General features: G+C 37.1%; 1 protein-coding gene across 1 annotated transcript in view; it reads left to right on the forward strand.

Moving 5' to 3' along the window:
- Window positions 1-225: 225 nt before the first annotated feature.
- Window positions 226-26756, forward strand: part of VWA8 (von Willebrand factor A domain containing 8) — a 295349-nt gene continuing 268818 nt past the window's right edge. The window contains exons 1-2 of the mRNA XM_072976319.1: window positions 226-501; window positions 14315-14392. Coding sequence (XP_072832420.1) covers window positions 339-501; window positions 14315-14392 — 241 coding nt within the window. The 5' untranslated portion in view covers window positions 226-338. The remainder of the gene's footprint in view (window positions 502-14314; window positions 14393-26756) is intronic.

Raw genomic sequence — 26756 nt, forward strand, 5'->3', positions numbered from 1 at the left:
GTCGCAGGTGAGGGCGAAGAGGGCGAGCGCGCGGGCCCGGAGCCAAGGGTCCGCGGGAGAACCGGAGCGGCCGGCCAGGCCCAGAGCTCGGCCCGGTGCTCCTCCCGGCCGGCTCCGGCCGGGCCTCCGAGGGCGAACGCCGGTTCCCTTTGCCCCCGTGGGCCGGGCCGGGCGGGGCCGGCCCGACACCGCAGAGCCGGCCGCGCCGGGGGAAGGAGTTTCCGGCGGACCCGGCGCGGAGCTGCTTCCTGTCCCCCACGCCGCGCAGCCTCACGCAGCCCGCCGGGAGCGCGGTTCGCCCCGACCCCCTCGCCGAGCCCGACAACGCCCCCGGCCCCATGCAGTCCCGGCTCCGGCTCCTCGGGGCGCCCGGCGGCCCCGGCGGCCCGGCTGCGCGGCGCGTGCGGCTGCTCCTGCGGCAGGTGATGCGGGGTCGGCCGGGCGGCGACGCGCGGCGGTCGGAGGTCAGGCTGGTGCACGCCGGGGCGGGGGCCGACACAGGTAACCCCGGGCGCCCCCGCCGCCCTGCGGTCCGCGCGGGGCCCCTGCGCTCCTCCGCTCCCCCCCCCCCCCCCAGTCTCTGCTGCTTCGCTTGTGAAGGAGCGCTGTGCGGGGAGCCTGGGGATAGAGGTTCTGGTCTCCACCTCGTCGCTAACTGCTGTGTAACGCGGGGCTGCGCGCTTGCCCTCTCTGAGCCTCATTGTGTACCCCGAGGAAACTGAATTTAGATTTCTGATGACCTGGAATAGTGCGTCCTTCTTCCCCCACTGTTGCTTTCACCCTTGGAATTCTGACTTGGATTATAGTACACGCAGAGATTAATGCAGCAGCCCTCAGAGGGCTTTGAAAGCTAGACTTGACCTTGCTCGCTGAGTCCCAAGGGCCTGGAAGTCAGTCTGTGCCTTGTTCCAGCCAGGGCTAGTGGCAGCTTAGAAGTGTACATTCTCGGCAAAGAACCCATCGTTAGGTTTTAAATGTGTCCACGAGCCTTTCCAAGTTTTACAGGAGTTTTCATCTATCACAGGTTCACATCATCTTAGAGCTGAAAAAAACCCACAACTTGGTTTAATTAAAACCCCTGTCTCTACAATTGAGGTAACCGAGACCCAAAAAGGGAAAAGTGACTTGCTGAAGAGCACACAGCTAAGTAGTGACTACAGTCAAATCACATGCTCTGATTTCTAAGCGCAGTTTTTCTTGGCTCTACCTGAATTGGTTTTAGGAGTCTTTTTGTGTGTGTGCTGGACTTAGAGCATTTGTGCTGGTTAAGGTCAGGGATGTATGTTGTTGCTCCTCTTGAATGGCAAAGTGATGCTAGGCAAGATTTTGTCAGTGTCTTTATTGCTTAGAAAAGAGATTTCCTCCATGAAGTTGCTAGTTTCCTTGTTCCTGTTGCCCCCAATAATTTTCTTCTACAGGAAATGAGAGAGTTTAAGTCTTTTATGTTTCATTCATTCATTCATTCATACTTTCTTCCATCCATTGAACGAAATTTTTTTTTTTTCCTGTATAGAGTTGTGGTGATTTCAGCATCTGCCCCTTTATCAGTGATTATGCTTCTAGGTTGACTGTGTATTCGTTTGTTTTTTATTCTTTGATTTTTTTGTTTGTTTGTTGCTCCTTTGTCCTAGAAGGCAGAGAGGTCAAGAGAAGTAAGTGTAGCATAATCTATAACTTGGGCTTTGGAGTTAAACAGTCTGGGTTGGAGCCCATTTCTGTACTGTCTAGATAGGGGTATTTGAGGGTAGGTTACTTAATTTTGTGTTCCAGTCTTCTTAACTGTAAAATGAGAATAAGGACAGTATATTTGATAGGGTTGTTGTGATGATTTAATTAGTTCATACAATCCCTGGCACATATTAATGTTCAATAAAAGTTGGCATCTTTATTGTTTTTAGTACATATATTTTCAGCTATGTGAGATTTATTTTGTTTCCTTGGCTTTAGAAGAAGTGAAGCCAGTTCCTTTTAGGTTTAGAACTGTCACAACTATGTAGGTAGGCTGATGGAGCAGGGTTAATTCATGTGAACATTAAAAAAATAATAAAGATTGTTCTTTGTACATGAGTGGTACATGTTAATTATAAAAACATTAGAAATGTCCTAAAAATTTGTGTTATGTCCAGCAAATCAAACTATAGGCCTTGCTTCAAATGTGAGAGTCATGAATATATTACAGACAACGTATTAACTTCTTAGACTCAGTCATTGACTTTGGTAGGATGATAGCACGAGAAGTAAATGATGTTAACCCCACTGGCCTTGCTGCCACAAAGATCACAAGGTTGAAGGTATAGGGACTGTGGATAAATGCAGGTGGAAACTCACCAGAGATCTGGACTCAAGTGAGAACAGCTTTGAGCCAGGTAAGCAGAAGGCAAGCCCTGGGCTTCCCTGGGACATAGTATAGGCCACCAAGGCTGGAGTGTCCCATTTTGAACCAGAGGTCACACACAGACAAATGTAAACCACAAATAGCAGCATGCCGTAATTAATTACAGTTTAGGCTGGAAAGATGCTCTCAGCTGCACTCACACATGTGACCAGTAACTCATCTCCTCTGTGCTTGTAGTTGACCTTGCTTCCTAGTAGTTTGGAAAAAGAGCAGCAAGGTACTTAAACAATAGATACAAATTATCTACTATTCTTCTCTCTCCTGGACTGTATTATGTCTTATTGATCTTTATATTCCTTTTTGTGCCTGTCAACTCCGTGCACCTAATAAGCATTCGGTGACGTATGTTCCAGTTCATACAGAGAGGGAGTGGGAGAGGCTAGAATTGCCTTGTTGGTTTTCAAGGTAGGAGCTTTATAAAGCTTGAGAAGCAGAGGGAAGACAGGGTCATTTTGTTAAAAAAAAAAAAAATCCCCAAACCCACTGCTTTTTATCCTTTGCTATTAGGTAGTCTAAGCACCCATAATCTGTAAATTCTTTATGTCTCTTTGCACTTCAGTTAGTTGTATTGTCCCTTGGTTTGAGGAATAAAGAGTGACAAGGTTAGCTACTGCGAAGAGTTTTCAATAAAGATTGCTGTAGTGTTTTCACAGATGAAGGCAAATGAGTTCAGTAGGGCTCCGATGTTTAACAGACTCAGTTATACAAGAGATCAAGATCAAATGAAAAATCTGGAAACAACTCTGCATAAACCCACTGTGACATGTTTCATGCTGTCCTCTTATACCATTATTAAAGCGATTCACAGTTTTATCTGTATGAGATAAGTTTATTTACAGAAATATTTATCAATACTTTTTATACAAGAAATGAATGTTCATTGTAGAACAATGAAAAGTACAAATTCCCTAAAACAAGCCTTCCGTGCAAATTCATAATTGTCACCTTTTTTGTGTTAATACTATCAGATTTTGTAAACTGTATGTTTACATAAATACATATTTCATTTTAAAAATAGGGTCATGTATGTTTTATAATTTATTCTTAGCCATGGTTGTTAATGTGTTAACATAGTGATAAATATTGCTGTACATGATCATTTTAATTAGGCATTAAGTTCATATATTTACCCATATAATTTCTTTTACCAGTTTCCCATTCTTAGATATTCAGGTTGTCTATTTTTAAATATATAATAACAGTGCAATAAACATCTATCCATATGTGTTTTTGTGATTTTAAAATTATATCCTTGGGCTATAACAGAACTAATGACTTTGGGGAAGGGAAATACAGAACTCCTGCTTCAGTTGAGAAATAATGATGTAAAGGGAAAACCTATTGTGTGTGCAAGTCTTAGCTCTGTATTTACTAGGTATTAAACTGTGGGGAAATTATTAACTACTTTGAACCTGCAGCAGGCTATTTTGACCCTGAGGACATTGTGACTCTTAGATACCAAAGAATTTAGCAGTAAAATCCTGGAACAGTTGTATCCTAATAAATTGTTAGGAAGACCCATATTAGGAGCATGCAGACCAACCTGGAAAGTGCTGATATATTTGGTTTTCTCTTGAGTCTAACTTTTATATTTTAAAAAAATGGTGACACTAAAGTTATTCTTAACCAGAGGTGATTCCCCTCCTGCAGGGGACATTTGGGAGTGTCTGAAGGCATTCTTGATTGTCATGACCAAGAGGAAGGGTACACTACTGGTGTCTAGTGGGTAGGGGCCAGTGATGCTGCTAAACACTCCACAACGCACAGGACAGCCCCGCACAAAGAAGAACCACCTGGCCCGAAATGTCAGTAGTGCTGGCTGTTGATAAACCCTGCTTCTTGTTGATAAACCAACTTCTTCGTCAGAGCGACAAGTCCTTGAATTGTGAGTCCATTTCAGAGTTAATTGTCCTAAAGTGTGTATATTCATTAACATAAGCACATTTTAGAAGAAGGGCTACCACAAATGTGCCTGAAATATGTAACTGAGAAAAGCATTTTTGAGATTGGTAAAGATCTTGACAATAGAACAGCCTTGAGATATTTGAGGAAAATGCCCATCTTTCTCATGGCTTAGCCAAGAATTAGATAAAAACTATCAGTCATATAAAAATTCAAAGACTAACTAGAAATTATCAATATAAAATAAAATTCTACAATACTGCAAACTTTGTTACTGGTTAATACTGAAGAAAGAGCACAATCTTTCTGATAACCAATCCATGCTGATGGCCACAAAGGAAAACAGAGTGGTGAAATTCTACATGGACCAAAAATGTGATTGATAAATCAAATCACTATAAAATAATACTGTAAATAAAATAAAAATAAAAATTGATCAAGAAGTTCTTTTGGCTTAATTTTGCTGTAAATGCTAGTTACTTAATGCAAACTTATGAATGCTAGTATTATTCTGATGAAAATGCTTTTCAGAATATCCTCAGGGTCAAAATGTTCTGTATTCCTCTCTAAGCATGTATCTTCTTTGTTAAATAAGGATAGTTAACACTTGCTCTGCCTACCTTTACCTTACAAAAATTGTCATATTTGTTAGCAGTCATTAGATTTTAAGTGACAGAAATGTGCACAGAAAAGCTATTGATTGGTTCACATAGGTGGGAGTTCCAGTGGGTTCAGGCCTGACTAGATGCAGGATGTTCAAATATCTTTCGGGCTTGGGCTCTCTCTGCCTTTCCCCAGGATACCCCCGACTCTCCACTCTCCCTTTATTGGATTTACTCTTTGCTGTATTGGTTTCACTGTCTGGCAGGCTTTCTTCAGGTGGTAGCAGTGATGGCCTTACTGTCCGCCCCAGACTCTGATTGTCCTTACAATTCACAATGCCAGAAGACAGAACATGTTTTCCTATGAGCTCTAACAAAAATTTTGGCAAGAACTCATTGGCCAAGCTTGGATCATGTGCCCATCTCTAAAACAATCACTGTGGCCAGCGAGTGGAATGTTCTGGCAAGGCTTGTGAAAGGACTCATTTCTGGGAGTTTGAGTGCAAGGGTAGATGTTGGGATGAGTGGTTTTAACTCTTCTCCAACCAAACGAGGTGGGTTCTCCACTGGAGAGAGCGGTTCAGTTGTCAAAGGGGAAAGAATATTGGGCATGTAAAACAAAACAGCTGTCCACTAAGAATCGAGTGACCAATGTCCAGACAGGTTTACACAATTAAGTGTTGTATAAAAGATACTATTAATTATTATCTTAAACATAGAAATTATTTTCCTGTGAACCTTTGGCAAATCCCTTTAGGTTAGGATCATTGCAAGTGATAAAGTCAAGCCTTGTTACTTTAAATGTGGCCTTAAATTTGATTTCATTGATAAGGTTTTAACTTTTATATTCTTTTCAGGGTTTTTAATTTTCAATTCCATATTTTCCATGCTTGACTAAAATATATAATTTAATTTATTAGTAGTAGTTGTGTGACAGTTTGTGTACCGTACAGGGGTTTAGGCTAATCTGAGTTATGTGTGGGCGCTTTGCGTTATTTGTGATAATAAATGTAATTGAATGTTAAGCAGCATATTCTATACCAATTTGTATTTGCTTGTTGACTCATTCTTAGTTACTGTAAAAATTTCCATTATGAGTATCTTATATTATTAACTAAAATACTTTTTAAAAAGTGATTGTACTTAATTAAAATATTTATTTGGTTTATTTGAAGAAAGGCATATATTAATTCCTTCTGCCTAAATTGTGTTACCTGGTGCACTACGATAAGTATCTTTATTCTTCTTTAGCTTAATATTTATACTACTTCACTTAAATGAATCCTTTACAAATCAATGACTTGATTTCTGAGTATTTTGGAAGATGGGCTATTCTCAAAGTATGCAGAAAATCAGTGAACGAGGGCTTAAAACAATACTTAGTTAAGAAAACAATATCCAATTAGAAACCATAATCATTCATATATTCATTTATCAAATGTTTGGTTTGAGGTATTCTTTTTGGCACTAGGGAATACAAAGAGGATTAAAACATAGGCTTTGCCAACAAAATGCTATACTCCTAGAGACTCAGCTGTGGTCTTCAAACATTTTTCTCACTTATCTCCTAAAATGATTTTGCAAATTTGTACCCCTTTGTACGTTTTTAGTTTCATATCTTGAAATTTTCCTGATAAGGATAAGTAGTTGCAGAGTGTGGTGTTTCCACTGTGTTGTACATATTGACATTTAAAACAAAAAATTGTTACAGTTCTTTTTAAAGTGTATCTTTTAAATGGAATCAGAATATCCTAGTAATTTGTTAGATACTATCTCTATCAGAAAGTATCAGAAAATTTACATTATTTTGGGGGAAGGTATAGCTCAGTGGTAGAGTGCATGCCTAGCATGCACAAGGTCCTAGGTTCAATCCCCAGTCCCTCCATTAAATAAATAAACACATAAGGCTAATTACCTGCCCCCACAAAAAGAAAATTTACAGTATTTCTTTATTGAATTTGTATTTCAATTATACTTATTCCTCATAATTTTATCTTAATTTTTTTATTCTGAAAGTTTTATCTTTATCATATTTTTCTGCAACAAAGTGTCCAAATGTTAAAATGTTTCTATCATTACAATTATTAGAATACAGTTGTTCAAAAGAACATCAGTATAGTCCAGATTTTCTTAAAAACTAAAATTTTGTGGAAACACACCTGTTAATATCACTTTTCCCCAGTTGAATATAAGTTGCTGTAATTAATATTCCTAATTATATTTTATTGCTAGAATATAAAGACTTTTTATATAGCAATATCACTCAATTCTTTGCAAGCTTTCTAAGTTATAAGCCACAAATAATATGTTGGCTTTTTTTTTTATTTAAGGCAATGTATAGCTTTATTTATTTATTTATTTATTTACTTATTTATTTGGTTGGGGGAGGTAATTAGGTTTTGTTTTTATTCTTGGAGGAAGTACTGGAAATTGAACCAGGACCTCATGCATGCTAAGCATGTGCTCTACCGCTTGAGCTATAACCTCCCCCCTCAAAATGATATTTTTAATGGCATTAAATCAACTGGCAACTTGATTATAGCCTTTTTTCAAGTTTGTTTGGAGCAAAGAACTGGAAACCACGTGACTTGCAAGTGAAGTCAGTGAGCCAGCCAGGAGAACGATTCTGCCTCACTTTCTAGAAGTGCACTAAAAAGGCTTCACCAAAATTTATCAAATGACTGTGGTGGTTTTCTCACTTAGAGGCTACTTTCTGCTTATTTATTCTAATATGCTCAGAAAGAGTTGTTAAAATAAAACTTCCATTCAGCATACCTTTGCCAATACAATATTCGTTGAGAAAATTCTTTTACCTTACCCCATATTTAAATACTTTTTAAATCAAATTCTTAGTTTTCATAATTAACGAAGGGAGGTTGTACTGTCAATTGAATCAGCCAAATTAGACTTTCTGACAGAAAAGGTATTTTTCAATTCAATTCAAATGAATGTGTTAATATATTTTAAAGAATGTTATGAAAACCACTGAAAAATAAATTATGGGACGTAGTTTGAAGGCTAGTTTACTAAATTCAGTCAAGGAATGCAAGGATAAAGGACTCTAGTGGTTACATATTTAAAGAATTTCATAATATATGATAATGCAGGTTAGTGTTAGGGGAGGGCACATGGAAGTGAGGATCTGAAAACTGGTCCCCTTCAGACTGTCATGCTCTGTCCCCTTGGAAAGTGTTTATGTACTCTGATTTGAAGACTCATTCTAGAGGAGCCATAATGAAAACAGTGAAGTGTGAGAATTGCCATTATAGAAGAGTGGGCCAGATACTGTGCTAGCAGAAAGATGGAAATGGAGTGACCGATTCTTGATGGAGGTGGAGATCATGCAAAAGGAAAAGTTAGGGTAGGTTCAGCGGGGAGATGAAGATATCTGAGGAGTAGTCCTGTGAAGAAAAAGCAGTGTTCCTTCTGGGCCAGGGGAATAAAGCATCAGTTGCTGAGATAGGAATACGAGAGGTAGAGCTGGTTGGAGATGGCTGGATGACACACACAGAATATAGAGTTCTGTTTTTCTCATGTTAAACTTGGGGTGTCTCAGGAATATGTATGTACAGTGTCCAGTAGGCTACTCACAGATATGAACTCAGGAGAGCGATCTGAGCCAAAGTAGATATTTAAGAGTTTAATTATATGCAGGTCAAAGGTAGGCGATTGGTATGGATTAGATGACTCAGTAAAGTGTACCATGGTAACCACCAAGAACATCCACCGTTAAGGCAGGGAGGGCCAGTGCCTCACCCACAGTGAATGTCATTTTGCTCTTTGCCTGCAGCAGGCATGGCTAATTGATCACTGCCCTATCTTAATGAGTTCAATTTCCACTGTGATTTCTTCTTTAGGTTTTTTTTTAGAAGCCTGTTGCTTGATTTTCAAATGTTTAGAGATTTTCCAGTTATCTTTTTGTTATTGAGCTCTAGTTTAATTCCATTTTGATCAGAAGGTATACTTTGTATGATTTCAATCCTTTTAAATTTATTAAAACTTACATCATGGTCCACCCTGAGATCTACTTTGGTGGATGCTTCATGTGCATTGAAAAAGAATATGCATTCTGCCATTGTTGGTTGTAGTGTTCTATAAAGTTTAGGTTGAGTGGCTAATAATGTCTTCAGGTCTTTCATCTTTACTTCTGCACTTGGTCTTAGTCAAAAGGTCAAGAAGCCATTGTCCTTACTTCTATATCCTTCTGTTTTTTTCTCCTGCTTTCCATCACTTACCGAGAAAGATTAAAATATCCAGATATGACTTTGAATTTGTCTCTTCCTGCTTTTAGTTCTGTCAACTTTTGTTTTGTGTTTATTCCCCAGCCCCCTCTTTGCCGGGTCACCACCGTAGGTTTGCTGTGTCCCTCCACAAAGTGTCACAGCTCCTTTAGGAGTCTTTCTAAACACAGTCACTCTCTGTGCATGCTCTCTCCTTGCTCCCTCAGGCCTGGTAGTGGTAATGGCTTTCTAGTCCCAGGGAACTGCACCATCCTTGCTGGTTTTCCCAAACTCTGCACACACCTTCATAAGTGGTTCCTTTATTCTCTACTCGATTACTTGATTTGAACGTACGATCAGTTTCTTGCTGGGGCCCTGACCAATAAGGGATATATTTAGGAAAAGTATTTCAGTCAGTAGGAAAATCCAGTGCAAAAGCCTGAAATGAATGTATGTCTGACATGTTCAAGGAATAGCAAGGAGACCGGTGTGGCTGGAGTTGAGTAAGTGAGGAGGTCACTAGTAGGAGATGAGCTCCTAGAGGATGTGGGGGAGCCAGGTCGGAAATAGCCTTTTAGGCCATTGCAGAGATGAGGGTTGGGCAGAAGACTGGCGTTACTTGATTTCTGTTTTCTTATATCACTGTGGCTGCTCTTTTGAGAATAAACTGTACCGTGTAAGAGCTGTGACAGGAGATCTGTTAGGAGGTAAGAGATAATGCTGTTTAAATGAGAGAACGAATTTAAATAGTAATTCCCTAACTGTCTTGGGTCAGCATTGGGGTAGTAGAGGATACAGTGAGAAGTGGGCAAACTAAATATATTTTAATGATAGAGTCAGTAGGATTTTCTGTTGGGACGTGAAGGGGAAAAGTTAAGAATGACTGGTACCATATATAGAAAACCCTGAAGACTACACAAAAACTACTAGAGCCAATAAACGAATTCAGCAAGGTAGCAGGATACAAGATTAACATACAGAAATCTGTTGCATTTCTTTACACTAACAATGAAATATCAGAAAAAGAAATTTTATAAAATCCCTTTTAAAATTGCATCAAAAAATAAAATATTTAGGAATAAACCTGACCACAGAGGTGAAAGACTTGTATGCTGAGAACTATAAAACATTGATAAAGGAGATTAAAGATGATTCAAAGAAATGAAAAGATATCCCATGCTTTTGATTGGGAGAATTAATATTGTTAAAATGACCATACTACCCAAAGCAATCTACAGATTTAATGCAATCCCTGTCGAATTACCAAAGAAATTTTTCACAGAACTAGAACAAATAATCCTAAAATTTATATGGAATCACAAAAGGCAATACTGAAAAAAAAAAAAAAGAACAAAGCTGGAGGCATAACTTCCTAGACTTAAGGCAATACCAAAAGCTACAGTAATCAAAACAGTTTGGTATTGGCACAAAAATGAACATATGAATCAATGAAACAGAATAGAGAGCCCAGAAATAAACCCACACACCTACAATCGATTAATCTTCAACAAAGGGGGCAAGAATATACAATGGAGAGAAGACAGCCTCTTCAGCAAGTGATGTTGAGAAAGCTGGACAACTGCATGTAAATCACTGAAGTTAGAACACTCCCTCACACCATACACAAAAATAAACTCAAAATGGCTTAAAGACTTAAACATAAGACAGGACACTATAAATCTCCTAGAAGAGAACATAGGCAAAATATTCTCTGACATGCATCATAGTGATGTTCTCCTAAGGCAGTCTATCCAAGCAATAGAAATAAAAGCAAAAATAAACGAATGGAATCTACCTAAACTAATAAGCTTTTGCACAGCAAAGGAAATCATAAACAAGACAAAAAGACAACCTACAGAATGGGAGAAAATATTTGCAAATAATGCAACTGACAAAGACTTAATTTCCAGAATATATAAGCAACTCACAACTCAATAACAAAAAAGCAAACAACCCAATCAAAAAATGGGCAGAAGACCTAAACAGACATTTCTCCAATGAAGACATACACATGGACAATGGACACATGAAAAATGCTCAACATTGCTAATTATCAGAGAAATGCAAATAAAAACTACAATGAAGTATCACCTCACACCAGTGAGAATGGCCATCATTAAAAAGTCCACAAATGATAAATGCTGGAGAGGGTGTGGAGAAAAGGGAACCCTCCTACACCATTGGTGGGAATGTAACCTGGTGCAGCCTCTATGGAGAACAGTATGGAGATTCCTTAAAAAACTAAAAATAGACTTACCATATGATCCAGCAATACCACTCCTGGGCATATATCTGGAGGAAACTAATTAAACAAGGTGCATGGACCCCAATGTTCATAGCAGCATTATTTACAATAGCCAGGACTTGGGAAGCAACCTAAATGTCCACTGACAGATGATTGAATAAAGAAGATGTGAGATATATATATATATATATCTCACATGTGTATATATATATATACACATGGAATACTACTCATAAAAATGAAATAATGCCATTGGCAGTAACATAGGCCTAGAGATTATCATACTAAGTGAAGTAAGCCAGAAAGAGAAAGACAAATATATGATATCACTTAATATGTGGAATCTAAAAAGAATGATACAGATGAACTTATTTACAAAACAGAAAGAGACTCATAGACATAGAAAACAAACTTATGGTTACAGGGGTGGGGCAGGGAAGGGAGGGAGGGATAAATTAGGAGTTTGGGATTTGCAGATACTAACTACTACATATAAAATAAAAAAACTGTTACTTACTGTATAGCACAAGGAACTATAATCAATATCTTATAATAACCTGAGAGTATGAAAAGGAATATATGTATAACTGAATCAATATGCAGAAATGAACACAACATTGTAAATCAACTATAACAAAAAAGATGCAAGCCATTAATACAGTATGTGAGATTAGTATTGGAACCCAAGGGACTCTTGCTGCTCCTGTCCCTGGGTAATGCTCACATATAGCATAGTGAGAAACAAATGGTATTTGCTTGACTTCTTAATAAAAGCTAAAACTTAAAAAAAAAAAAAGAATGATTGCAAGATTTCTGGTCTGAGGAGTGGGAGGATTAGCAGAATTGGGGAATACTGTGGGTGGAGCACATTTTTGTGGAAAGATCAGAAGTTCAGTTTTGAGTATGTTAACTTAAAGCCAGCTGTTAGGCATCTCAGAGTCTGCTGGTATCTAGGTTTGGAGTTCTGTGGTCTGCATTAGAGATATAAATTTGGGAGAAAGCGGTATATTAACTGCAGTTAAATGCATGAGACTGGATGAGCTCATCAAGGAGAGGTTATAGATACAAAGAAAAGAGGCTAGAGCTGGGCCTCCGCACCCCTTGTTAAGAAGTTGAGGAGAAGAGGAAGAAAAGGCAAAGAAGACCTGAGGGGTCATCATGAAGTAGGAGAAAGGGAAAGGAGGCGAGGGGGCAAGGAGGAGAAGGGGAGAGAGGGAGAGCGTGGTGGAATCCACTCCGGAAATCACAGTGGTTAGCTCTTCCTGCTACCTGTATACTGTGGCAGCCAGGCTGTGGTTAATAACATGGGCTTGGCCAGTGAGATGTCACTGCCCACAACTTTGAATCATGAGGGAGTTACGCAAAGGCTGCAGGAAGAGTTTATTTATGGCAACGTCTTATCAGACGATGTATCTGAAGACTTCAGCTTAGAGTCATGACTTCTGCAGCTTAAGATAGTGTTTTTCTAACTTTCCTACAGGTTTGAAAAGTATCAAAATCAAATGGGGGAAAATGCTGTCCTCTGATCACGGTGTCCCATGGTGTGGATCTAGTGGTGGCAGGGGTGGTATCTCAGGGAGTTTACCCTGGGGCGTGACTTTGTGTTTCCTGTTGCCTTCCCTAACATACCATGGACTAGTTTCTGAGCCTAGGTCTCTTCATGATGGGTTCATGGTTCCTGTGAGCTATTTCAGCAGAAACCCCAATGGCCTTTGACTCAGCTGGTTTGAGTTGGACTTTCTGTTCCAGCAGTTATGAAACAGCTCACAGGAACCATGGGTTACTTAAGAGTCAAGATTAAATGAAATAACAGAAATAAATGTGTCTATAACAATATTTACCAAATAGCCAGTAGTTATAAGTATTAGCTGATGTCTAGATTAATTCAGAGGGAAATTCCATTGATTTACACTCTAAATATACATGTGTTCTCTATTAAAAAGTCTACCGGTGTTTTATACAATGTTTCTACTTATCTCTCAATTCACCACGTACCTCTAATATATTCCTTCATCTGTAAAATTTTTTTTTTGTAGATTTACGCATTTCCTTGTTTGTAAAGTGTCTGTCTCACATATTTGTGAAATGTGTAAAGTTAGAAGATAGTAATCATTCAACAAATGTTGGTCGTTGTTACGATCATGATTTAAGGGTTTCGTCTCCAGGAACCTCCCTAGCTCAAAACTGACAGTGCTGAAAGATGTGTTTTGCACAGCTACTTTTTCTAAGTGCTTTTGAGCCCTTTCCAAGTGAGGTTCCAGGGGCAGATGAGATCAATAAGCCTATTTCGCTGTTGGAGAGAACAAGGCAGAGATTGTTTGGTTTAGTCCAGCACTTTAGAAGATCAACCAGAAATTGGTGTTACTCTAAAAAATTAGAACCGTGTAGAAGTGACCAAGAGCTTTTGCTTTGTTTTGTTTGTTTCATGTCGGAATTCTTGAACAAGCCCCACTGGGGCTTTGCTCTTTTATGTACCTAGCAATGTTGAATTGTAGGGTTATGTTGCAAAAGAACTTGAAGGTGTATGTAGTAAAAATAAGAACCTATAATAAAGATGTAAAAAGGTTGCAGATACATGTTAACAACACCACTTTATGGATGCTTTGGATGACCTTAATCACAATGCATCCTTCTGTATTGTTGTTGACTTTTTTAGTATTGCTGTTAATGAGAAAATCAAGCTGGTTAATATATTTGATTGTGTTTCACATTTTTTTTTTTTGCTAAAATAGCATTTAAAATGTGAATTTCACCAATTCTTCATGTCTCCTTTGTGTATATAACATATACTATGGATGCCAGCTTTAGTGCATAGTGATGACTTAGGTGTGTCTATGGTACCCGACACATCCTCCTCTGTAGGTCAGGAGAATCACTGTTGCCAAAGGCCTAGTGTGTTGTTTTCTTCCTTGTCTCTTGTAATGGCTCTGTTTCTTTATTCTCTTTTTAGGTGATACAGTTAATATTGGAGATGTATCCTACAAGTTGAAAACTCCTAAGAGCCCGGAACTTGTGCCACAGAACTACAGTAAGAAATAGTCATTTATTTATGAATTTATCATTTTGTATCACTTCACCCATGAATAGTTCAGTGAAATACTTACTTTACCACATACTATTGTTCTGTTTTATAATTGGAATCAAATTTACATTTAGGAAAATGAACAGATCTTAAGTATTCATTTTGGTTAGTTTTAATTCTATAAATCTGTATAACCGCCAGGATTGCTCTTGTCACCTCCAGATGGTCTCTGTGCCCCTTCCCCTCTGCCCTGCCCCGGAGGCCGCTGTTCACTTCTCCACCTTGGTAGATTAGTTTTTCCTGTTCTTCAGCTCTGTATAAATAGAATCATGTAGTATAGTTTTGTGTGTACGTATCTGCTTTCTTTCCATCAAGATAATAATTTTGAGGTTCATCCATATTCCTGTACCTATCAGATTGTTTTTAATTGCTGAATAATATTCCATTGGATAAATATACCATAATTTGTTTATTTGTTGTCCTGTTCATGGACCTTTGGATGGTTTCCATTTTTGGACTGTTGTGAATAAGGTGCTGTGAACTTTCCTGTACACGTCTTGTGATCATATGTTTTCACTTATCTTGCATAAATAACTAGGAGTTGATGTGTCATAGGGTGGATTCCTGTTTAACTTTATTAAGCTCTGCCAAACAGTTCTCCACAGTAGTTGTACTGTTTCACCCTTTGACCATCAGTGATGTTCCACATCCTTGCCATCATTGGTATTTCTAGTCTTTTTTATTTTACTCATTCTGTTAGGTATGGTCATGGTTTTTGTTTTATAACAGCTTTGTTGAAATATAATTCATATACTATAAAACACCTTTTTAAAGTGTACAACTCAGTGGTTTTTAGTATATTCATACAGTTGTGCAACCATGCTACTGTCTAACTTTAGAACATTTTCATCAAGCCAAAAAGAAACCTCATAACCCATTGACAGTAATTCCATTTCCTCCTCTTTTTCCTCCCCCCTCACCCTCCCGCCAGCCCTTGTAAATCATTAATATACTTTCTGTTTCTATGAATTTGCCTATTCTGAACATTTTCATATAAATGGGATCATATAATATGTAGCCTTTGTGTTTGGCTTATTTCACTTCCCATGTTTTCAAGGTTCATCCATGGTATAGCATGTATCAGTAATTCATTCCTTTTTATGGCTAAATAATGTTCCATTATATGGATATACCACTTTTTGTTTATTTATTCATCAGTTGATGCTCATCCTGGGTCATTTCTACTTTTGGGCTGTTACAAATAATACTGCTATGAACATTCATATACAAGTTTTTGTATGAACATAATGTTTTCAATTTTTGAGGGTTATGTACCTAGGAGTAGAATTGATAGGTCATAGTGGTAACTCTTTGTTTAACATTTTCAGGAATTATCGAACTATTCTCCAAAGAGGCTGTACCATTTTACATTCCCACCAGCAATGTATAAGAGTTCCAGTTTCTCCGTATCTTCACCAATACTTACTATTGTCTGTCTTTTTTATTGTTGCCATCTTCATGGGTATGAAGTGGTATCTCATTATTGTTTTGATTTGCATTTCCCTATGACTCACAGTCACTTCTTTGCTCAAAATCATGTCAATTCTTTTCTCAAAGTTCTTTAAAGGATTCTCTAATACTTTAGGAACAAAGATCAGTCCTTATCTTTAATGATCTAGTCTCAGCCTCATCTGTCAATGTCTTTCTTCTATTCTGTGTTCCAGTCATTGGGCACAATATAAAATATTTTTTTGTTCACTCTTCAGATTCTTCCAGGAGACTGGTGTTCCTTGAGGGAGAATATCTCATTTTTATCCAATATAAATTTCTATTGACTTTACCTCCTAAATGGCTCTGTGATCTATTCTCTCCACTTTGTCCCATTTTTCTTTTACTATATATTTTTTGAGTTTTTTTTTTTAGTCACAACTCTAGGGATCACAATTAACACTTTAACTTAAAACAAACTTGTTCAGATTAATACTAATTTCATTTCAATAGTCCACAAAAACTTTGCTCCAATATAGCTCTGTTCCCTTTGACTTCTGTACTATTATTGTTATATAAATTATATCTTGATATATTAAAAGTCTAATGACACAATTTTTTAATTATCATTTTATGAGGTTGTTTTTTAAATCAGATAAGAGAAGAAAAGAGTTACAAACAAAAATATGCTTATATTATTTTTATGTTTACATATGTAGTTTCCTTTACTGGTATGCTATTTCTTTGTGGGGATCTGAGTTACTGTCTAGTGTGCTTTCATTTTAGCCTGAAGGAAGGACTCCCATTGGTATTTCTTTAAGGCACATTTGTTAGTGATGAATTCTCAGTTTTTGTTTGTATAGAAGTTTCTTAATTTCACCTTTATTGTTTGAAGAATTCTTGTTTGGCATTTTTTCCTTTCAGCACTTTGAGTATGTCATCTTACAGCCTCTGGCCTCCATAGTTTCTGATGAGAAGTCAGTTATTAATTTTATCAAAGATCCCCTCTATATGATGATTCATTTTTCTCTCTGCTATTAAAATATTCTATTTGTCTTTTGATACTTTGACTATGGTGTGTCTAAATCTAGTGTATCTCTTTGAGTTTGACTGACTTGATGTTTGTTGAGCTTCTTGGATATGCAGATGAATGTTTTTCCATCATTTTGGGGGAGTTTTTGGCAGTTATTCATCATTATTATTTCTTTCTTTGCTCATCTCTTTCTGTTTCTGGGACTCCCATTATGCACATGTTAATATGCTAAATGGTATCCCACAGGTTTCTGAGGCTCTGTTAATTTTTCTTCATTCTGCTTTCTGTTTCTTAGATTGGATAATCTCAATTGATTTATCTTCAAGTTTGCTGGTAATTATGCCTGCTCACGTCTGTTGTTGAGCACCTTTAGTGAATTTTTTCATTTCACATATTGTAGTTTACAACTTCAGAATTTCTATTTGGATTTTTAAAATAATTTCGATTTCTTTACTGATATTTTCTGGTGAGAGATTGTTGTCATACTTTCGTTTAATTCTTTAGACATGATTTCTTTAGTTCTTTGAAACTATTATGTTTAAAATATCATAATATTTCTAAAATTATAATATTTATAATAGCTAACTTAAAGTGCTTGTCTATTAAGTCCAACATCTGGCTTCCTCAGAGATAATTTTTACTGATTTTTTCCTCTGTGTATGAGTCATGCTTTCCCATTTCTTTGTGTTTGTTATACTCTTTTTTGAAAAGTATACATATTAATTAGTATAATGTAGCAATTCTGGAAATTGGATTTTCCCCTTCCTCAGGGTTTGTTTTTACTCCTTGTTATTTGTTTAGTGACTTTCGTACACGATTTTTTTTTAAGTCTGTATTCTTTGTCATGTGCAGCTACTGAAGTTTGTGCTCAGTTAGCTTAGTGGTCATTGAATGATTGGACAGACATTTCTTAAACGCCTTGAGCAAATAAATTCTCTCAGCCTTCACCCAGCAATAATATCTATTTTAAAACATATAAGCATATGCTTTGAATGAACATATTCATGTATTTTGTAAATAACTTAGAGGCAAGTCCCAAAGTGTCTGTTTCTAAATATAGGAAAACTCCCATAAATTATCACAAAAAACCCCCAGAAAAACAAAAGAAAAACCCTCAACATTTTCTGGTTTACATACTTTCAATTTTTATTATTGTTTGCATACATCTCTCACATAATAATTTTTTTTTAAATTTCTTTTGCTTGGTTATTTAGTAGCTTACCCTTTGAAATTTATCAGGAGAGAATTTATACTGAAGGCAGTTGGATGGTCCATATACTGATTTGCATTTTCTATGCTTGCTATCCATTCATCCTTGTTCCTACCATATTTACAATGTAAGTATCCTTATCTGTTATTGTTTGTATATCAAGATGATGACAGCATCCCAGTAGTAAACTGTTACATTGTCTCTACTAGTCTTTCTTATGAACAAGTGTGCCATTTGTAAGAAAAGGACCCTTTGGAGTTTGGTTAACTTGAAGTAGGAGTGGCTGAGTTAATTAAGTTAACCAAAATCTCACATGGCCACATTAGCATTATGTGGTTGCTATAGACTGATTGGACAGATAGGTTGTATTGCATAATATAACATGTTTTTATGCCTCTATTTACTGTATTATGTTCAAATATTATATTCTTTGAACTTTTTCTCCCTCTCTCAGGGACTATTTCCAAAATGGGAAAATTACAGTTCATTCTTGTTACTACATGATTGATCAGAGATTATGGGTTTTGATTATGAGAGAACTTTGATGTACTTTTTTCTCCTTCGGAGTTATTTCTTTTAAATGTGTTAAAATATTTGGGAAATGGTGTTTTGTTGAAGTTTGATATCCTATTACTTTCCTTCCCATATTTATGCTTCATTTGAGCTTTTTGCCGTTTGAATATTTAATATTTTCACATGAAACATAAAATGATACACTTTTATTAAGGAAAGGAACTTTAGCAATTATTATCCTCTCTGAAACTCATTTCATAGCCGTGAAAGTAGGACCGCAAGAAAGAGGTCAGAAGACTAATTAATTAGTAGCAAAGCCCAGATTTCCTGACTTCCTTTTGGTTTTCTTTTTATCGTCTGCTGCAGTGTCTCTGGCTGCTTGCTTTAGAATAAGTCCTAAGATGTTAGAAAACTCTTTTGGAATTTAAAAGTATAAAGGATTATTGAAAAATATTAAAATAGCTGAAGCATGGCAGTGCTATTTTATTTCTATCTTTATTAAAATTATTATTCAGCACACTGAAAATCATTGTTATCTTTTAGTAATGAGATAAGTCACAATGTTGAACTGTGAACCCTGATATCCATATTTAACATCTATTTAATGGAATGGTAGAAATCCTGCTAACTGGAATAAGCTATAGACTAGAAATTTCTTAAGTGGAAGTCTAAAATTCAATTAAAAACCACAAAAAAGCAGTATCATCTCATCAAAGTAAAATTTCTTAATTTGTTAACCATTTGATTGAGATAATGAATACTTATATTTTATAGTTAGTTGTCAGCTTCTCATTTGAACTGTTTCTGTCTTCACAGCATTGGGGGCAGCAGGACATCTTTTTAGCTCCAGTGTCTAGCGCAGTGCCTGGCACATAATAGACCCAGGAGTTGGACTGTTCTTTAGTTTTTTTATTATCTAGGTCTTGTCACCTCCTGCCTTGACCATTATAACTTCCACTTATCATCTTAGTCCCTAGTCTCTTACCTGCAAGTGTTGAAGTGGATAATTGAAGCTTTTTTGCCTTTTTGTATGAAAACCAAATCTCAAGGCTTAGATGAAATTGGCAGCTGTTGAAAAGGGGTTCCTTCATGTTTTTGTGCTTGAAATTAAACTATATTGTATCAAAGCTGATATTTCTTCCAGGGTTTAACTTATGAAGTGGTGCTCCAGGGTAGCAGGTTTTCAGTAGATGACTTTAAACCTGACCACAGAGTTTTATTTCTGCTTCCTTACATAATCTCCTTGTTACAGTCAGTGAACCAATTACATGTGAGGTCATTTAAGGTTTACTGGACACACTGAACTCTTAGCCAAGCAATTAGGGCCCGTAAAGATTTACAGCAAGAATTACAACATTGTGCTCTTAAAATGGTGAGATTTGGCATAATTAACAGGATGAGAGATTTTTTTTTTTGTGGTGATGGGAGTGGAAACTTTGTCTTTAGTTTGTAAATAATTTTAAGAGGTTTGAGAAATTCATCAATGTTATAAATGACACAATAGCATGGGAAAACTATGTCGTTTTTGTGTCAGGGTGGGAAATGTGGAACAGTCATTGCAGCTAATTGTCAGTTTTAATGAATTAGTGACAAAGGTTACACAAAAGGCCTCCAGGGAGGGGTTACCTAAGCTTCCCTGACTTAGTAGTGCTTGAAAAACAATCTGAGAAGCAAGGCCTCCAATCCTTCAGATTTGCCTTATTTTCACTAGTGCCTTAATTGCCTCTCATTAGCCGGGAATTTACTTTGAAAAAAGGATTTCATTTGCGATTCCTTTAGATATATTTTAAAGAATACAGCCCTCAACAGAAAAATTCCTGTCAACTTTTAACGCTCTTTAACGTGCCCTGAAGTCTCTACAACAATCTGTATTCAGTGCCTCCTTCTTCTTTAGTCTTCTTTCTCCCAACGACCATATTGAAGATGATTTAAATTTTTGGGATATGTTTTATTGCTTTTTATTTTCTATTTAATGATTGTTGCTGCTTTCTGCAACTTTCATTGCAGATATACAATTTTTGAGCTATGTGATATGTTAAATAGGCTTCCTTGGATCTACCTGGCAATTTAACCACCACTGATGACATTGTTTAAATGAATTTAAGTAGTAAATCCCTAACTTAAGAATCATATTTTAATGTATATATAACATATGTCATAAGGAGGTTTAATATCCCTACTATACCAATATATCTTATAAATTATAAATCCCTACTATACCAATATATCTTATAAAATCGTGTCATATGATCAGTAGAAAATAGACAAAAGATTTAAATAAGCATGCCACAGGACAGGAAATTCAAATGGCTAATACGTATATGTACATATGTTATAAGCCTGCTTAATAGTTAAATGCAAATTATACAATAAGATACCAATATTTATACTTTTTTTATGCCAAAATTAAACTATTATAAGAGGGAGTATTACAATGTCCAGTACTTACAAGATTGTAGGGAGATGACATTGTCATACATTGCTATAGGAGTGTGAGTTCATATGACTTGTTTGGAAAGTAATATGGTAGTAGCTTTTAAAATAAAAAATATATCTTTTTGATGTAGCAGTTTCTCTTTTAAGTTTTATCCATTAAGGGAAAAATCAGTACATAAAAAAGAATATTTGTACACAATATATATTGCAGCATTTTGTAAAGAACCTTTTTTGGGGGTTAGGGGGAGGTTATTAGATTTATTTATTTATTTGTTTTTAATGGAGGTGCTGGGGATTGAACCCAGGACTTCCTGCATGCTAAACAGACACTCTACTACTGAGCTATAACCTCCCCTTATTGCAACGTTTTGTTTTTGAGAGTGATAAAAATTTGAAGCAATCTGAGTGCATCAATAGAGGAATGATTGAATAAATTATTGTATACCCCTATTATGGAAACTTCTGCAGCTGTTAAAAAAGAATAAATTAGATTTATATCTGTGGATCTAGAGGGTGTCCATGTGACATTGTTAAGCAAAAATTGAAGACCACAGAGTAGTATATAAATATGATACATTTAAAAAAAAAACTTGAAACACCCTTTGCAGGCTGTATTATGTCTCCCTGTATACAGAGAAAAGTGCGGAAGGCCAGTCAAAGAGCCTGGTAAAGAGCATGTGGTAAATAATGAGGACTTTGGTTCTGAACATACTGTATTATGTCCCCTGCTCCCAGCTTTTTCCCCTTGGTGTCTGTTATATCCTAGAACAGAACGATCCACGATCAATAGGTCAGAGTTTAGTAAATGAGCACGCACTTGCAGTGACATTATCTGTGAGTCTTTTGAAGTCTCTTACTGTAATATGGTAACAAATGCACGGGAGTGTGGCAGGCCTGGGTTCAGATTCTTCCTGAGTGATTTTGTAGGATGACTGTGGTGAAGAAAATGAAATGCCTTGGGAAAGGGCCTGCTACAAGCTGTACCAGTTAGGCAGGTTCCTTTCTGCTTTGTTTTTTCAGGATGGGATCTAGGTCCAGACGGTGATTTGAGTGTAAGCCCAGGAACTCATTCACAACCGTACTGTGCAGCCTGCTGTCCTGGGTGTGCACCAGGGAGAGGACTGTGCGGGTGTGGAAGGCCTGTAATGTCCTTCCATACCTAGTTCCCACTGGCTGAGGGGCTGGACCAGGTGCTCCACCTACAGTCTCCACCATAACTCTACTCAGTAAGCAGTACTATCCCTCTTTTGAAAAAAAAGGAAACTTAGGCCCAGAAGATTCAGAACACTTATCCAAGGACACTGATAAAGGACAGGATGAGAAATCACAACTAGGTCTGTTTAGCCTCAGAGGTTTTTTTCTTTCCATTATATTATGTTGCCTCTTGGGCTAATAAGAAAATGTCACTAGTTTAGAAGGATTTTTTTTTAACTTTCTTTCTTTTTCTTTTCTTTTTTTTTTTGGTTAATGAAGGTGCTGGGAATTGAACCCAGGACCTTGTGCCTACTAAGGACACTCTCTACCACTGAAAGATTTATTATAACTGAATTTGAACTTTGTATTATTTCCTGAAATTTTCATTTTAATCTTTACGTATATGACATATTTGAGTCTATGGAGGGAGAAAATTATAATTTATTTTCCTTTAACAGAATTATTTTAAAGCCCTTGAATATGCCTGAAACAAGCATTGGCTAGGAATTGAATAAGGAATTTAGCCCAACATGAACCACATGCTTTACTTTCACATAGAGAAGGAAATCACAGACTATAGACTCAAGCTTTCTGGTGTAACTCTGACATCAGCTCGTCATTATGCGGACTCCTGGAAGACAGCATCTTGTGCCTGCAAATGCTGAGGTTGGGGACTTCTCTCGTGCGCTGGGCTGTGTTTATAGGTTACACACAGCAGTTTGGCAGGTTGTTTTGCAGATGTTCATAATGTACAGTCTTATGTCTTGTTTCTATTTCTGGAACACTTTAAAGTATGACTCATGTCTTCTTGAGGCCATCCTAAAAATACAGCTAGTTTCAAGCATTAATGTAAAATACACCACAGACACCACACAGCAGTACATAATGCTTCCTCTCAGTAGTTCAGTGCAACTTCCTAACAAATTAAATATTTTCTTTGACAAAATACCCTATACTAAAAAAGTGAATAAATAAAAATGGGAATTTTTTTTTGAGATGTGGGTTCTCTGATAACATAAACAACAAAATGAATTTGAAATTTTAATAAAAGGAGTAAAACATGGTATTGTTGGGATCACCAAAACCCAAGAAATAGAATTAATATCCATAAAGGCAAATTCACTAAATTTGACGGAGTCTTGTGAGGTTCAGACTTGGAGGGGAAGTCTTGGACCTGAAGATAGAGCCTGTTAAAAAGGTTTTGGAGGGGTAATAGGGCATAATGGCTAGAGTACAAGCTTTGGACTCAAACAGCTTAAGTCTAAATCTTGGTTTATGTGCTTTTTAACTGTGGACAAATGATACTACCATAAGAACTTTTATTTTCTTATTCATAAGACAGGAATAATGATTATTTAACAAATGCTTATGCTACTACTGGACATTGTTCTAAGTGCCTAATTTAATCATCATAACAGCCTTATAAATAAGCACATTTATCATATCCATTATGTGGATGGAGAATTTAAATAACTGGTTAAGCTTACACAGTAAACAGGAGAGTTGGGGTTTAAAGACTTTGGCTCGAGTCTGTATCACCTACAGACTACATGCTGTAGTCTGCTGCCTTCTAGGATGATTGTGGGATCTAAATGAGATATTGCGTGAAAAATCATTCGTATTACCTGACATATGACAGGAATGCAAAAAATTATGGCTATCATTATTACTGTTATTAAGGGACGACAAGAGAAGGGAAAAGAAAAGGGCTTTGTGAAGGTCTAACATGGACCACAAGGCCAGCCACAGGATTTGGAAACTGCTTATGCATCATCCGCAGAATTGAAATACAGTGGCAGATGTTCCCAAATGCCTCTGGCAGGCATGGAGTAATGGCAAGCACTGCCATTGGTTGAGAACCACGGCTGAGGGGTAGGAGTGAAAGAAGGGATTGCTGAGAATTATTCAAAATGCCTCAGGCCAGTAGTTCTCAACACCCGCGGATCATGCTGAGTGGAAGACACTCCCACGAGCATACTCAAAATTCTACACAATTCCCAGGGTTCCAGCTTTCCAAAGTCCGTCTCCACGCCTTTCTCTCCCACCCGGGAAAGTACACTGGTGTACAGACTGCTCTGTTGTTATAACTTTGATTCTCCTTCAGTTTGCTAAGAAAAAGATAAGTTATTCCTAAACTTTAGCACTTTGTTAACACCGACAGCTTGTGAAGGGAAGGCCTCACATTTGATTCGAAAATGCTGCCTTCAATTTTAAAAAATCTTGAAAATAAATATCAGTGAATCCCAAGGTCAAGGCGTTCAAAATGGAATGGAACTGTATTGGGACTCTGTCATTATGGATAGTTACAAATAGTTATGAATAATAAAAGGTGGGAGGAAACCGAAGAGACCAACTTGGCTTTGCCTTATAGAACTTTGGAAACTTCATCTTTTAAATAGTCAAATCCAGGTAATGGAAGGTCAGGCAAATTGCCAAAGGTGAATACAAAGAAGCAACACAAAACCCTAAGAGGAGTGTAGAGAAGGCCTGTGGCCAAAGTAAACTGAGACTTGTGAAAATATGAAGAAAAAGCCTGAAATGTGTAAGTTTTAAATTATATATTTGATCTCACAGTAAGAAGAGGTAGCAGATCTGCAGCATAGGGAACACTGTAATTTTACTGGTAGAGAAATTAGAGCTTCTTAACATTTGTTTTGTTTCAAACTTAAACAGCAAGCAGATGGACTCACGTAGAAATAAGAGTAGACCATATAGTTCAAAGATTTAAGCCTGGAGTGGGAAAGAAAATGGTTAAGTCGACATCTGATAGTTAGGGATGAGGTTGACTTTCCAAGCACAGATGAATTGCTTCCCAGCATTGTGGAACTCCTTGAGAGAGTCTCAGAGGTGAGGGTCTTGGGGCAGTGTTTATCATTGTTGCTCTCCCAAGGACATTTCCCCCCAGTTGTCTCTCCCCAATCCCATGAAATTCCAATACCGTAGATATATTCTATATCTGTTTATGCATAGTGTCCCTTTAGGGGGCAATGGACCATTTGTAATATCTAGGAATTTTCCTTCAGTTTTTGCCCCCTTGGAGGTGATATGCCCCCATGCATGTTGTAGAAGCTTCATAGAACAGGAGAGAAGCCATGCACCACTTGGGTGATGAGTCTCCTCATTTTCAGATGTGGAAGGACTTGCCTGGGAGAAGTTATAAAATGCTTTAGTGTGACCCCAGTGATGTGACAAACGAACCAGTCTGCCCAAACCTTGTCCTTCATCTTCCCACCATGATAAAGAAAACCAGAAATTAATTTTTTCCCAGTGATTAGATGTTAACTTCTGAGAGGAAAGGTGGGGAGCCACCCTAGCAATATTACGTTGTTGGTAAGGGACAGGGGAAGCACAGCTTTACTCCTAGGCAAGTATTCTTAGTGTGACCTTTTAATGCTTTCATGACCTTACTGGGTGATTAAACAAAGTTTAAATATAGAACATTCAATACCTACAAAAGACTTTTTATATTATATATATATGTATGTATGCATATATACATACACATATATACATACATATACATATATATCTATATTGTGTGTGTGTTTATGTATAAAATGCAACTGAAAATAAAACCAGCTCTGTGCCCACATCCAGTTTAAGAACTAGACTATTATGAATACCATTAAGTTATCCGTGAGAATCTCTCTGATTTCACATCTAGGTGTCCTGAATTTATCATCCGCTTGCTTTTTCAAGCACTGTTTCATCACATCTGTATGTATTTGTAATGAATTCAATTTGCTAGTTTTTTGAACATTATCAAAACAGTGACATTAATATGCGATTTATTTTGTGACCATTTTTTTGCCCTCTTCAGAGTTAAACACGTTGTTGGAAGAAGTGGTACTTTATTCTTGGGGTTTTTTTTTTTTTGGTTATATAATATCCCACCATGTACATTTTATCCACCTCCTGTCTCCAGTTTTATTTTTATTTTGAATGACACTTCTCTGAGTATTCTGTATGTCTCTGCGTATAAGGCTGAGTTTTTCTTGTATACCTGGGAAAGCACTTGCTGAGTCACTAGGTGACTTACAAGTGAGCAAACATAGATGCATTGTATTAATATAAACATTCAAAAAATATTTAGGCAAAAGATGAGTGGATTGATGGGTGATTTAATGGTAGGCTTAGAAGGGTATTACATGGAGTAGTCTTCTATTCCCAAGAGAGCTGGTGGAGAAGAGCAGACCTCGATTCTAAAGAAATCATTTAAGTCCCTTAAACCTGCGTCAAACTTTCACAAACTGAAATTTGAGAGCTCTCACAACCCATTGCCTACGTAAGTTATAATTTAAAAAAATTTTTTTCAAGACTCTGATAATCATTAATTGCTTGAGATGATTCAGTCACATTCCCTTTTTAGAACAAAAGAGTTGGGCTATAAAATTGTGGCAAAGAAATGGTCCTAGTTGCTTATATACCCTTGAAAATCACTTTCACTCCTTTAGTGACACTAATAGGTGGTGATTTAAGCATTCTCACAAGTTTTT

This window comes from Vicugna pacos, chromosome 14 (genome assembly GCF_048564905.1).
Source record: "Vicugna pacos chromosome 14, VicPac4, whole genome shotgun sequence".
In the NCBI taxonomy this organism is placed as follows: Eukaryota; Metazoa; Chordata; class Mammalia; order Artiodactyla; family Camelidae; genus Vicugna; species Vicugna pacos.